At 43.0% G+C, this 13434-nt stretch overlaps 1 protein-coding gene across 1 annotated transcript in view; it reads right to left on the bottom strand.

Annotated features, from left to right (window-relative positions):
- The window catches only part of si:dkey-91m11.5 (PH_BCR_vertebrate and RhoGAP_Bcr domain-containing protein), a 41887-nt gene that overhangs the window by 13779 nt on the left and 14674 nt on the right, over positions 1–13434 (bottom strand). Inside the window, exons 2-9 of the mRNA XM_048244541.1 lie at positions 5315–5493; positions 5051–5155; positions 4688–4873; positions 3606–3713; positions 3426–3486; positions 2696–2748; positions 2343–2483; positions 391–512 (exon numbers count right to left, since the gene is read on the bottom strand). Of these exons, the coding sequence (XP_048100498.1) occupies positions 391–512; positions 2343–2483; positions 2696–2748; positions 3426–3486; positions 3606–3713; positions 4688–4873; positions 5051–5155; positions 5315–5493 (955 nt within the window). The remainder of the gene's footprint in view (positions 1–390; positions 513–2342; positions 2484–2695; positions 2749–3425; positions 3487–3605; positions 3714–4687; positions 4874–5050; positions 5156–5314; positions 5494–13434) is intronic.

The following is a 13434-nucleotide window of genomic DNA, read 5'->3' as shown; positions in this document are numbered from 1 at the left end:
ATATGTGTGTGTTAGTGTGTGTGTTTGTATGTATGTGTAAGTGTGTGTGTGTGTTTGTATGTATGTGTTTGTGTGTGGTTGTGTGAGCTCACCCTGTGGTTGCTTCTCTTAAGTTTAACACAGAGCAGGGGCTCAGTGAAGAGGATGACGTGTGTGAGTGTATACATAAAGATAGCTCTGGAAAAAATGAAGAGACTCCCCAGCAGAAGCACTCCATTTTCCTGATATCAGCCCACGGTTGCTTAGTGCCATTCGAATGAGTTGACGGTCATATTCAAAATTAAGGGACCACTGCAAATTTGAATATTACCGTCAACTCATTTGAATGGTGTGTACGTGTTTGTGTGTGTGTGTGTGTGTGTGTGTGTGTGTGTGTGTGTCTGTGCTCACCCTGCGGTCTGTTTCTTGAGTTTGGCGCAAAGCAGCAGGTCTGTGAAGAGGAAAACATGGCGCAGCTTCCTGGTGCCCTCCATGAGCTCCACCATGAACCGGTCCTTCAGCAGCTGCCGGTTCTGAGATGAGAAACCAGACACAGACACACACACACACACACACACACACACACACAGTGTCACTTACAAACGCTGCACATACAAACACAACTAAATATGCAAACACACACAAACACGACACCTGCACACACTGCATCTTACACAAACACACGCCAACAATCATGCGGTCACACTCACAACACAAACACACACACACACAGACAGACACTCTCACACAAACACACAGCCCAGTTCCAGACTAAAGACACAAACACAAACTGATGCCGCAAGTCATGAGCAAACCACAAGAGGGCGTGGCTGTATCATTTTCCACCTACTCCATGACAACGGGAATGGAGTCAGGAACCGACATTCCAGCACAACTACTCACGATGTAGCATGAAGGTGAAACACCACAAGAGCCATGGGTGTGGGGTAACACACACACACACACACACACACACACACCCATTCACCAAAGGTGTCATAGGTGCAGATTGACACCAATTTCTGTGATTAATGGCAAACCAATCAAATGAGCAAGAACCCATGGTGGACTCGGCATGAGGACAGATTGGGCTACAATGCCCCCAGTTAGTGATGCAAGGAACTTCTGTAACCAACACAAGCAGTAGAGACTACTGGGGAAAACATTGCATGTTTTATTTGGTTGTAACTGGTTCTGGTTCTTCTAACTGGTTCAGCAGCTATCATGTGGACCGCAAAACCAGACGTGCTAAATTCTGCTGATTCTGCTCGGAAACAATCTCATCATGATCAACAACCTGATTGAAAAACATTCTGGTTGGAAGGCCTGCGTGCGACACAACACCGTGACTAAGAACTCTGGGACTCGGTGTCCAGTGTCTGACCATTTGTGTTTCCTGGAGAGAGCAGCTAGACTCTGACAGACTTGTGGAGAGAGAGCAAGACAGGGAGAGGCAGAGAGAGAAGGGGGAGAGGGAGAGAGAGAGAATGTGGGGGCAGACAGAACAAGAGAGAGAGAGAGAGGGAGAGAGAGAGAATGGTGGGACAGACAGCAAGAGCGAGAGAGAGGGAGAGAGAGAGAATGGGGGGCAGACAGAGCAAGAGCGAGAGAGAAAGAGAGAGAATAACCCTGATAGAAAAGAGGTAAGTGTGGCACAGTACACCACATATGACTCCATCTAATAATACAGCCTATCTTTAGCAGTCCTGTGAGACTCTCAGCTCAAAAGACCTCTCTGGAACACACACATCAGGCTCCTACACACACACACACACACACACACACACACACACCAGGCTCTACACACACACACACACACACACACCAGGCTCTACACGCACACAGCCGAGGCTCTACACACGCACACACACACACACGGCTGAGTAATCACACTAATGCAGCTAACTGCCTGAAAGCCCAGCGCTCTGTGTGGCCACTGCGGAGGGAACGACACAGAGTGAGAGAGCGATTTCAGAGAGCCTTACAAATTGTACGATTTCATGCTGCCAGGTATTACGTGTTGTGTTGTGCTGTGCTTTGCTGTGCTGTGCTGTGCTGTGTTCTGTTGTGTTCTGTTGTGTTGTGTTTCCTTTCAAGTGTTCTAAAACTGATAGTTCCGGTCCTTGATTGTGATTTGGCTGAATCGCCGTTGTGAATTTCAGCATAAACATACACCTTGACCGCATTTCGTTCCATATTACTGCGCTACCATAACTTGATACAAATGTTAAAGTAGCTGCGTCTCGACGTTGCTTGGCAACCATTCAGATAGAGGAAATATATTTATTGGCGGAAGTATGATTATCTATTATTAAATCTGTGCCTTTATTGCCCATATTGCTTAATTCTGTGTCAGTGCTGACCTCTCCTTTCTTGACGGTCATGGACTGGCGGCGTGGAGTGATCTCCTCATTGATGCTGGACAGGAAGTTGTGCGAGATCCTCAGAGCGTCCTGAAGCAGCGGATAGTCAGGGTGGGGTGACGGGGTGTGTTTCAGCAGGTCCTGCAACATATACATACACACACACACAGAGAAAGAGAGAGAGAGAGACAGAGAAGCAATAGGTTGGTGGATTTCAGTACAGGGAATCACACACACACACACACACACACACACACACACACACACACACACACACACACACACACACAAACACAGAGGGAAGCCTGCAGGCTCACACACAAACACACACACACAGGGAGAGAAACACTCACATGTAGCACTAGTGTGCTCCTGGTGACTCTGTCCACAGGCTTGTACAGAAGAGCTGTGTATGGGGGAGAGGGTCAAAGGTCAATCAGAGACTTCTAAAGCTCAGTCTAGTCCAAGGTCAGGACAGATTCCTCTTCTCTCTACTCAGACACACCAAGTTGAGATATCAAACCACTGTGTCTTTTCTGAAACATAATTATTGGGAAAATACAGTGTGATATTCCAATCCAGTGTACCTGCTAATATAAGCTGATACAGGCACAACTCTCTCTGTACTGTATGTGTTTGTGTGTGTGTGTGTGTGTGTGTGTGTGTGTGTGTGTCCATCTCTGAGATGGTTTAGCACCAAGTGTTAAGGTGCTGTCTATGAGTCCCAAACTGATTAAATTAGTTTATAGCTGTAAATATAGCTGTTAGTCTTACTATCAAATATCAACAAAAGAGCATGTTTCCCCATGGAAGGTCACTGAGTGCTGCTCAATTCAATTCAATTCAATTCAATTCAATTCAATTCAATTCTATTTGTATTTTAAGGTCCATAGCAAAAAAAAAAAAAACATAAATAGATCATTCTATAAAAATAATATAATTCATCATGGCCAATCAATCAAACCAATCAGTCAGTCAGTAAATGAATGAATGAATCAATCAATCAATCAACCAACCAACCAATCAATCAATCAATCAATCAGTTCTTGGATTAGGGTTAAGGATATGGAATGCTGGCATTACCTTCTAGAGAGTTCTTGCCACTTGGATCTTTGTTCTCTTTCGTGCTTCTGACTTTAAGGTTCTGAAATAACAAGAATAATTTATTTGAAGTAAAATACAACATATAGCTACAAACAGAATAACACATTACAATAGAACACTAGGTATGTTGAGTATGTTGAGATGAAAGCCACTTTATACCTCCGAGATCTCTGCAAACTGACTGTTGGCCTGGCAGCATTTCTCTGCCGTTTCCACGGCAACCTTATAGTTGTCTACGAAAGCCCGGTACACACCCAGCTGGTTAGCCTTTTGGGAGAGAACAGAGAGGGACAGATGGGGAGAGAGAGGGTGGGGGTGGGTGATGTGGAGAGAGAGAGAGAAAGAAAGAGAGAGAAAAAGTGAAGGGGATAGAGGCATATAAGGAGAAAAAAGGAGATAGTGAAAGAGAGAGAGGGAGAGAGAGAGAGAAGAGTCAGCTCAGAGTCAGAGATGTGGACATGGTCTTCTCATCTTCTCCAACTTTAATCCCTATGAGAGTGAAGAGTCGGTTAGATGGGGGCCATTCTAGAGTGGACTCTGCGGAGGATGTGGGGTCTTAACCCTAACCCCTAAAAGGAAGAAGTAGGGTACATGTGCACTCAGGGAACAACATAGGGTCCATGTGCACTAAGAGGAGAACGTGGGGTCTTAACCATAACGCTAAAAGGAGGACATCCATGTGCACTTAAAGGAGGATGTAAGGTCCATGTGCATTTAGAAGAGGATTTAGTGTCCATGCGCATGTGGACTAAGAGGAGAAGGTATGGTCCATGTGAACTTAAAGGAGGACGTAGGGTCCATTTGAGAGTGTGGACTAGAGGACGTAGGGTCCATTTGAGAGTGTGGACTAAGCCACCAGTGCTCAGAGACAGAGAGTCATCCCATGAAAGAGGTTTTGTTTTCTTTTGAATCAGCGCCATTCAGAACCCTCGGCACCCAGTGAGCTCACACAGCTGCTGTTCACCATGGCAACACGTTAAGTGTGGCCAAGACTCTTGCTAATGAAGAGAGAATTCTGATGAAAGAGCTTGTCATGAGACAGTTAAATATTTTCTTTACAGTAAGAATGTATTGCCATGGATACAGTTGAATGGGACTATGAACAAACTCTTTTCACCACACAACCCCCACCCCAACCCGGTGGTCTTAAGCTCCACAAGAGCCTGGGATGCAAAATGGAGCCAGATGGCCAAGATGTTTGTTTGTCAACAAGGCCAATGTCAAACAAACAACTCACTCACCAGTTTCTGGAAGAGGTCGCCCACGCACTGCTGCTGGGTCCACTGTTGCACCCTGGGAAGGAGGCCGTTGTAGAACTCCTTGTGTATGTCATGCAGCTCGGGCACTTTGAAGAAGATGGTGTCAATCTGCTGCAGCGTCAGAACGGGCTGGGACGTGGTGGCCGCTGCTCGCAAGGGCTTCATGGGCTATCAAGAGTATACAACAAATACACACACACACACACACATTCTGTATCTACTGCCCATGAACGTGTGTGTGTGTGTGTGTGTGTGTGTGTGTGCGCAGTGTTTCCCACAGAATTGGATTTAATTTGTCGTGGTAGCTGGCTTGGCGGGGGGGTGAGTGAGTGAGTGAAGCCTCACCAGTAACAGGGCTTCTAGGTGACTGAGGTAAGTCTCCTCACTGGTCAGGATCCCTGAGAGGACCCACTTACGCATCTCCAGTTCCTTCTCCACCTGATCTTCCATCTAACACACACACACACACACACTTAATCATTTCAATGCTATTGTTATAACAGCTCAAATGCACTGAATCATTTCAATGCAAAGGTTACTAGCTCAAATACACTTTTACGCTCCAAAAGTCAAAACTGTTTCCCTGGTGACCCTGCTGGTCATTCTCACCGAGGGGGCAGACTCCAGGGTCACACAGGAGGGGCCATCACAGCTGTCATTGCTTCTGGACAGTAGCCGTGGCGATGAGGACAGGGAATCATCGTCATAGGAAGTGAGGTCATGAATTTCCTCCCCTGGATCAGCATCAAAACTATATGCAGGAGGAGGAGTTCCGCTGAACGACACATCTGCAGGGGAGAGGAGGTGTGAAAGAACAGAGGAGGAGGCAGAAATAACACTTGTTATGGCAGGTGATATGATAATGTGTCCTATAGTTATTCGGTTGTTAAGGCCGACGTCACGGGCCCAACATCTTTTTGGTCAAAAAACGTTTAATAGTGCAGCCAGCAACTTATTTTGCAACTTGGTCACCCGGAAGGGCTGCAGGAGAGAGAGAGGACAAACAAACAAACAAGCGTGGCTCCCACTCACCACGCTCAGATAAGTTATTAAAGACAATATTGAAACCTGTGTCTGTGATTAATTAACTATGAGGTACTTTTGTTATGAAAAACTGCTACTACAAACAACTTGTGTGTGCACCCACAAAGTTAGCTTGGCTGGTAATTAGCAGTAGCTCAACATGCATGGTGTGTAATGGTGGAGTCAGGTGTTTGTGTGTGGTGTGGTGCATTGGTGCCTGGTACCGAAAGAGCTCTGTGTGACACTTTGTCACCATCACCTCCGTTTTATTGAGGGTAAAACAAAACCGGTTAACTTTAACAGAGCAATTACTATAGCTGTGCAGCCAGATGATCCGATCAAGGGTTGCGTGCAGGCTTCCGCGAAAAATAGGATTTTATTAGGTTGAGGCAACAAGTGAGTAGTAGGATGACAATTTTCTTAAAGGCTACTGAATAGCAGAAAAAAAAAACGTTTATTTTACTGTCTATGGAGAAAACCGAGCGGCTTTGATAGCCATTGGACCCGGAAAAAGATTTATTAGCCAATTATTGCATCATCACTTAATCATTACCAGAAGATGGAATAAAAATGTGTCCCACTTAACCCATGTCTCTGGTTACCTGGACCAACACTAACTGACTCTCACTGTGATCTCATTACAAACAGCACTGAACTGAACTAACAGACAGCAGAGTGAAAGGGGAACCCCATGAGGAGGAACCAGGTTCCTCCTGAGAGGAAGCCCATGAGGAGGAACCAGGTTCCTGAGTGTTTTCAGGACATCAGTGTGAGGATCTGAGTGGATGGTGTGTTATCACACCAGACAGGAACTCCTCTAACAAACAGAACACAATAGGAACTCGTATACACACCGGCCGAAGACACATCTATGTGCCTGCCTGTGTGTATGAGGGTGTGTGTATGTGAGAGTGAGTGAAAGAGACTGTGTGTGTGTAAGAAACATAAGCAGAAGCATTTGTTTCTTTAAAGCTACTGTTGCAATCAGGAAAACATAGCCTGAAGCTAAGTGCAAATAGAAGGAGGAACAAAGGGCATTCGAAAGGAGGATTTATCTTTTTGTAGCATAACGTGTCTGTAACCAAAATAACACCGTAAAAAATGTGTTCTACACATTAGTTTGGTACTTCGTAGGCTATGCCAGACTTAACTGATGCTTCAAGCTTCAAACCTGAACATTTCCCAAGAGTTTTCCAAAAGAAAACTGACCTTCGTAAGTATAAGGTATAGGTAAGCTATTTAAATGTCAGTCAGAGAAGCAGACTCGACTCAAGTAGAAGATTCGACTCAAGACTCGAAAATTAACGTAACGCTCGACAGTCACATTGGCACCATATCAGTTGTTATATTGGAGCATCACTCATGCAAGTCATTCAGTGAGGAGGAATTTGTGTTGCGTCTCAGACATTTTTTTGCTTGCTACTCATTCCTGGAATGATTATTTCCTCCATGATCATTTGTAGCATCTGCCAAGTGTCTCACTTTAAATGAAAAGGAGAAGAGCTATTTAAACTGTAACCCTATGTCTCATTAGGCGCAGGCCTTTAAAGCACCAAAGAGTTTTTTGTACCTTAAAATAATGTTTCCAAAATCGTTTTAGAGGTTCATCAACTCGTAACAGGGTGAACGGCACTTCTGCATTCGCTTCGTGACCCTCTATAGGCTATAACCGCACTATGCAAGTTTGCAAGATCGGGTAGTGGATCTGTAGTTCGATGGAATGAGACATAAGAAAATACAAATTTAACTTGCTTCTGATGTTGCAATACATCATACTTTCATAAAATCATGCAACATACTCTACCTTGTCTGTAGACATCATTATTTCCAAAGCCAGTGCTGGATAAACAAATAGCATGTGTGCAACAGGAAAAGTGCTTTGGTGTTGCTTTAAGTCACTGTTGCTGTTGTAGTGTGGGCATCTTTTTTGTTGTGCGGCTCTCTGAGTGATGTGAATTTTCTATTTACATTTCATGCTGGAATGGTTAGCCATCCCTGGTATATGTGAATAAGAGACTGGCTGAGTGTGTGTGTGTGTGTGTGTGTGTGTGTGTGTGTGTATATATGTATGTGTGTGTATGTATATATATATGTGAATAAGAGACTGGCTGTGTGTGTGTGTGTGTGTGTGTGTGTGTGTGTGTGTGTGTGTGTGTGTGTGTGTGTGTGTGTGTGACTGTTTGCGAGCAAGTGCGCATGTATGTACTGCATGCCATTGTGCCATGTTTCAGGCGTGTTTCCATTGAGCCCACAGGCTGTCAGCAGGAGAGTGGGTGACCATCAAAATACAGACGTCCTCCCCTATTTACGCTCATTCTCTCTCTTGCACTCTCTCTCTCACACTCACACACACAAATGAAAACACATGTGACAGAAATGAACAAAAAAACACACGTGAGACACAAACCCACACACACACACTTGATCTGAAGAATGTGCTTAAGGGAGTAAAGCCCTCTAGCTTTTCAAACAACACAGAGGCTCAATAATGTAAAGTGTGCTGCTAAGCACCTACCACACACACACACACACACACACACACACACACACACACACACACACACACACACACACACACACACACACACACACACTACTCTGTGCTAGTAAGTATAATCCAGCATACAGTATCTCTGTAAAATACAAAACATTATGTCTCTGCTGAGAGTTTTGAACCACCTCTGAGTGTGTGAGTTTATTTAAAACTGAGTACAAGAGTATTAGTGTGTGTGTGTGTGTGTGTGTGCGCGTGTGTGTGTGTATAGAGGGTGTGTGTGTGTGTGTGGGGGGCACAGCAGTGATAATAATACTTCCTTTCCACCAATAAAAGCTGTGCATACAGAACACTTCCTCCCATCCAATCAAAAGCCAACAAACAACACTATTTCCTTTCAGAGTATCCAATCAGAGGCCAGTGTAAAACATGTCGTCCCAGCTGATTTTAGTTTTGTTTATGTGCAATTTTGCTGTTGTTTATGTGTTGTTTAAATGTGTAATGTTCTTTCACTGTTGTTTATTTACAGTTTGGGTGTTTCAGTGCAGTTGTGCAGTGTCAGGTCTGTGTGATGTGGATCAGAACTTTGGGTCGCCATGACCACACATCACTCTGGCAACACTGGCCCTGCTCATCAGGAAGTGTGTGGGGTGAGTGGATATTCATCACAGGAAACACACACACACACACACACACACACACACACACACACACACACACACACACACACACACACACACACACACACACACACACACACACAGAGACAGCCCAAGGTCACTTAACACACAAACAGAGCAAGGCCATGTACCATACACAGACATACACACTAAAGCACACACACTTGTGGACACACAGGCAGGTATTTTTAAAACGGCAGTGAGGGACATGGTGAAGTTCCAAGATAAAAACAGTTTCCCCTGTCTATACGTCAACACTAGAAATGAGGGGCTGAAAATTTCACTCTGCAAGATGGTTTTGCAAAAGGTCTGGCCCTTTGTCCATACACATGGAAAAGCTGAAGTTTTTAAAACAGCCTACGCTCGCATGAACGGATCCCGGGAGGTGTCACTGCAAGATTTTTTGGTAACACCTTATTTTAGGTAACACATGTTAGCCACTAATAGACAAGTAATATGTGTATGTATTAGTGCTTTATATGGTCTGTGTTAAGTGTCATTACACATTTATTAGGTCATTATTGAGCCATTTCCTATTCTTACTGAATAGGTGATTTATTTTTGGTAAATCGTTAATAAACAACTAGTTGGTCTTGATCTAAAGTTATTGATATATAGTGTGGATTAAAATAGAAACTTTACAGCCTTCCAATACATTGACATAATATGTTACTATTCTGTCAACATAAGTCATATATTCAGACAGTGTATTAGAAGTCTATAAACTCTCTATTTGTACCCATACTATATACCAGTAACCTTACATAAAGACCAACTAGTTGTTTATTAAGGACTTTCCAGGAATACATTTCCTATTGATTAAGAATAAGAAATTGTTCATTAAAGACTTAATACATGTGCAATGATGATTAATACGGACCTTGTTGAGCACAAATACATTAGTTATGTATTAATGTTTAACGTGTGTTCCATAAACTAAAGTGTTACCCGTTTATTTTTGTATATAAGAATGAAAAAAGCAGCAAATAAGAGCAGAATAATTAGACAGTAGGCCTACGTAATAAGGGACCACTTCCAAACATCACGTTATGTATTTGCTTTACATACTTCATAAAACAAAATGATGTGGCACATGTAAGTTTTAATGTACACTGCCAAAGTCCAAATATTGGCTTACAGCACTGCGCAGGGGCGCAGTGAGTTGAAGTGAAAGAGTTGAGCTGGAGAGTGCTTCCCCCCACAGCGAAGGAAGGAAACCCTTAAGTGAGATGGGCTGTGTGCTTGTTTTAGTACATACTGCACTTATTTTAGAAAATAGTGTGCTTGATTTAGTAAATACTGCACTCATTTTAGAAAATAGTGCGCTCATTTGACTAAATCATGGCTTGTTTTACTAAATTAAACCGAGACCACAATTTAGTAAAATGAGTGATGTACAAAATGATTTTGTAAAACGAACACGCAATTTTGTGATATACAACAAACAAAATCTCTCAATGAAACCCCTCTGGCTCTGTATGTCTGGACCTGGCAACACAGACAGACATATACCATACACAGACATACTGTACGGTAATGTATATCAGTCTGACTTTCCTTCCATCCCTCACTTGTTTTATAAGCAGGGTTAGGGTTAGGCCTCTCCAGCACCTGAACTGTTTAACTCACTTTGGATTTAAGCATCTGACAGAAGAATAGACTATTGTTATTGTTGTTGTTATTGTTGTTATTATTGTTGTTGTTGTTGTTGTTATTGTTGTTGTTGTTGTTGTTGTTGGGCACAGGTCCAAGTGGCCTTACACAGTTATCTCTCTTTCTCTGCTCCACTAAATGACAACAAAAAATATTCAACATTGTTTCATTCACATATTTCTGACAGTGAGAGCACTGATGGTGACCTTGAGTAACCATGTGTGTACACGTGCTGTAATTCTGAGATTGTGTGCTGAGATTTGTGTGTGTGTGTGTGGTGTGATTCTGAGATTGTATGTTGAGATTTCTCTGTGTGTGTGTGTAGTATGTGTACTGTGATTCTGAGATTGTATGTTGAGATTTCTGTGTGTGTGTGTGTGTGTGTGTGTGTGTGTGTGTGTGTGTGTGTACACTCCATTCTGCAGCACATAGAGGAACAGCTGAATGAGTGAAGTGGACATCAACAGGAAATATTTCTGCTCACATCAGGACACTCCCAGCTTCCCCTGAGTGTTTGTGTGTGTGTGTGTGTGTGTGTGTGTGTGTGTGTGTGTGTGTGTGTGTGCGTGTGTGTCCTCACTTGTAGCCTGTCTGTTATTCCACGTCAAGTCACCAACCTGTTATTGTGATTCAATGTACAGTATGTGTGTGTCTAAAGGGGTGTTCCTGTCAGCCTGTATGTGTGTGTGTGAGAGAGTGTGTGTGTGTGTGTATGTATGTATGTGAGTGTGTGTGACTTAATATAATAATAGTCTCATCACCACAAATTTGCTTAATGCACTGGCAGCCAAATTTGCTTGCTTTAAGACAACACCACTCTGTCCGAGGCACATGTAGCTTGCCAAACAACCAACATTTCAGTTGCTGTGGTTAAAGTTATAGATCTGAAGTGGTTGATCTGGAATGGATGAGTTGGAAAGTGGAATTGTGGTTGATCTGGAATGGATGAATTGGTTCGTTAAAGTTATAGCCCTGAAGTATAAGTATAAGTATATACTTTTGATCCCGTGAGGGAAATTTGGTCTCTGCATTTATCCCAATCTTTGAATTAGTGAAACACACTCAGCACACAGTGAACACACAGTGAGGTGAAGCACACACTAATCCCGACACATTGAGCTGCCTGCTACAGCGGTGCTCGGGGAGCAGTGAGGGGTTAGGTGCCTTGCTCAAGGCCACTTCAGCCGTTGCTACTGGTCGGGGTTCGGACCGGCAATCCTCCGGTTACAAGTCCGAAGCGCTAACCAGTAGGCCAAGGCTGCCCCATACTTATTTTTAAGTGGTTGGTCTGGATGGCTGTGGTTAAAGTTATGGACAAAGATTCTTTAGAACACTTTCTTAACTGTCCCTGTTATAGATCTGAAGTGGTTGGTCTGGTCTGGATGGCTGTGGCTACTATATGGTGTTATCCAGTTGTCCCCTCCAAACTCGTCTGACGAGAAGCGAGCTCATACAAATCAAAGAACCCCCAGTTCACGGCGAGTTCTTACGACAAGGAAGTTACGTCATATCAAGTTACGGGTTGTCACAAGCCGTCAGCATGTACAAACGGAACACATAAATTGTTATAGCTCTGAAGTGGTTGGTCTGAATGGGTGTAGTTATAGTTATATATCTGAAGTGGTTGGTCTGAATGGGTGTAGTTATAGTTATATATCTGAAGTGGTTGGTCTGAATGGGTGTAGTTATAGTTATATATCTGAAGTGGTTGGTCTGAATGGGTGTAGTTATAGTTATAGATCTGAAGTGGTTGGTCTGGATGGGTGTAGTTATAGTTATAGTTATAGATCTGAAGTGGTTGGTCTGAATGGGTGTAGTTATAGTTATATATCTGAAGTGGTTGGTCTGAATGGGTGTGGTTATAGTTATAGCTCTGAAGTGGTTGGTCTGAATGGGTGTAGTTATAGTTATAGATATGAAGTGGTTGGTCTGAATGGCTGTGGTTATACTGTAGTTATAGATCTGAAGTGGTTGGTCTGGATGAGTTGGGTGGTTATATAGTTATAGATTGGACGTGGTTGGTCTGGATGAGTTGGGTGGTTATAGTTATAGCTCTGAAGTGGTTGCTCTGAATGGCTGTGGTTATAGATATAGCTCTGAAGTGGTTGGTCTGAATGGCTGTGGTTATAGTTATAGATCTGAAGTGGTTGGTCTGGATGAGTTGGGTGGTTGTAGTTATAGATCTGAAGTGGTTATGATTGCTGAGGCCTGTGACTGTAGAGCAGTTCAGTGCTCTGACTGAAGGACCCTGCCTGAGTCCAGCGCATCGATCTCTTCCAAAACTGGAAATGAGTGGTGAGGTGTTAAAAGGAGATAGCAACGCACCCCATCCACACAAACCCACACAGACAGTAATAGATTGTATCTGTAGGCTGGTTATCGAGAGATTGAGGAGAGAAACAAATAGCTTAGTGGCTTCATCTCTTCATACATTATGGGTGTGTTGTGCCAACAAGGATTAGGTTTGAACCTGGATTAAATCAAGGTTTCTCCATTAATCCAGCTACACCAAACTTTAAACCTAGTTTAAAAATAAATCAGGTTTACATTTATACACAATTCCGAAAAATTGTTACAGTGATCCTTTTAATCTTGGTTTAAATGTTCACATACACCTGGATTAATTTTAATCCTGTTGCTTAACTGCTTTAAACTCAGATTTAAAAAAATGTTGTTTTATGATTGAGGAATTTTCAAGGAGGTACCGATTTAACAAGCAATCTGAAATAAGATTAAATACAAAAAAATCATGTATTGTATGCAATTAAACATGGCAGTGACCTGATTATCTTTAAACTAGGTTTAAAGTTTGGTGCAGGTTAAAACTTAATCCTTGTTGGTGCAACCCACCGTGGAGCAGTCAAGGTTTTCGTCACAGA

This window comes from Alosa alosa, chromosome 5, assembly GCF_017589495.1.
Source record: "Alosa alosa isolate M-15738 ecotype Scorff River chromosome 5, AALO_Geno_1.1, whole genome shotgun sequence".
Classification (NCBI taxonomy): Eukaryota; Metazoa; Chordata; class Actinopteri; order Clupeiformes; family Clupeidae; genus Alosa; species Alosa alosa.
This window is presented reverse-complemented; position numbering and strand designations above follow the sequence as displayed.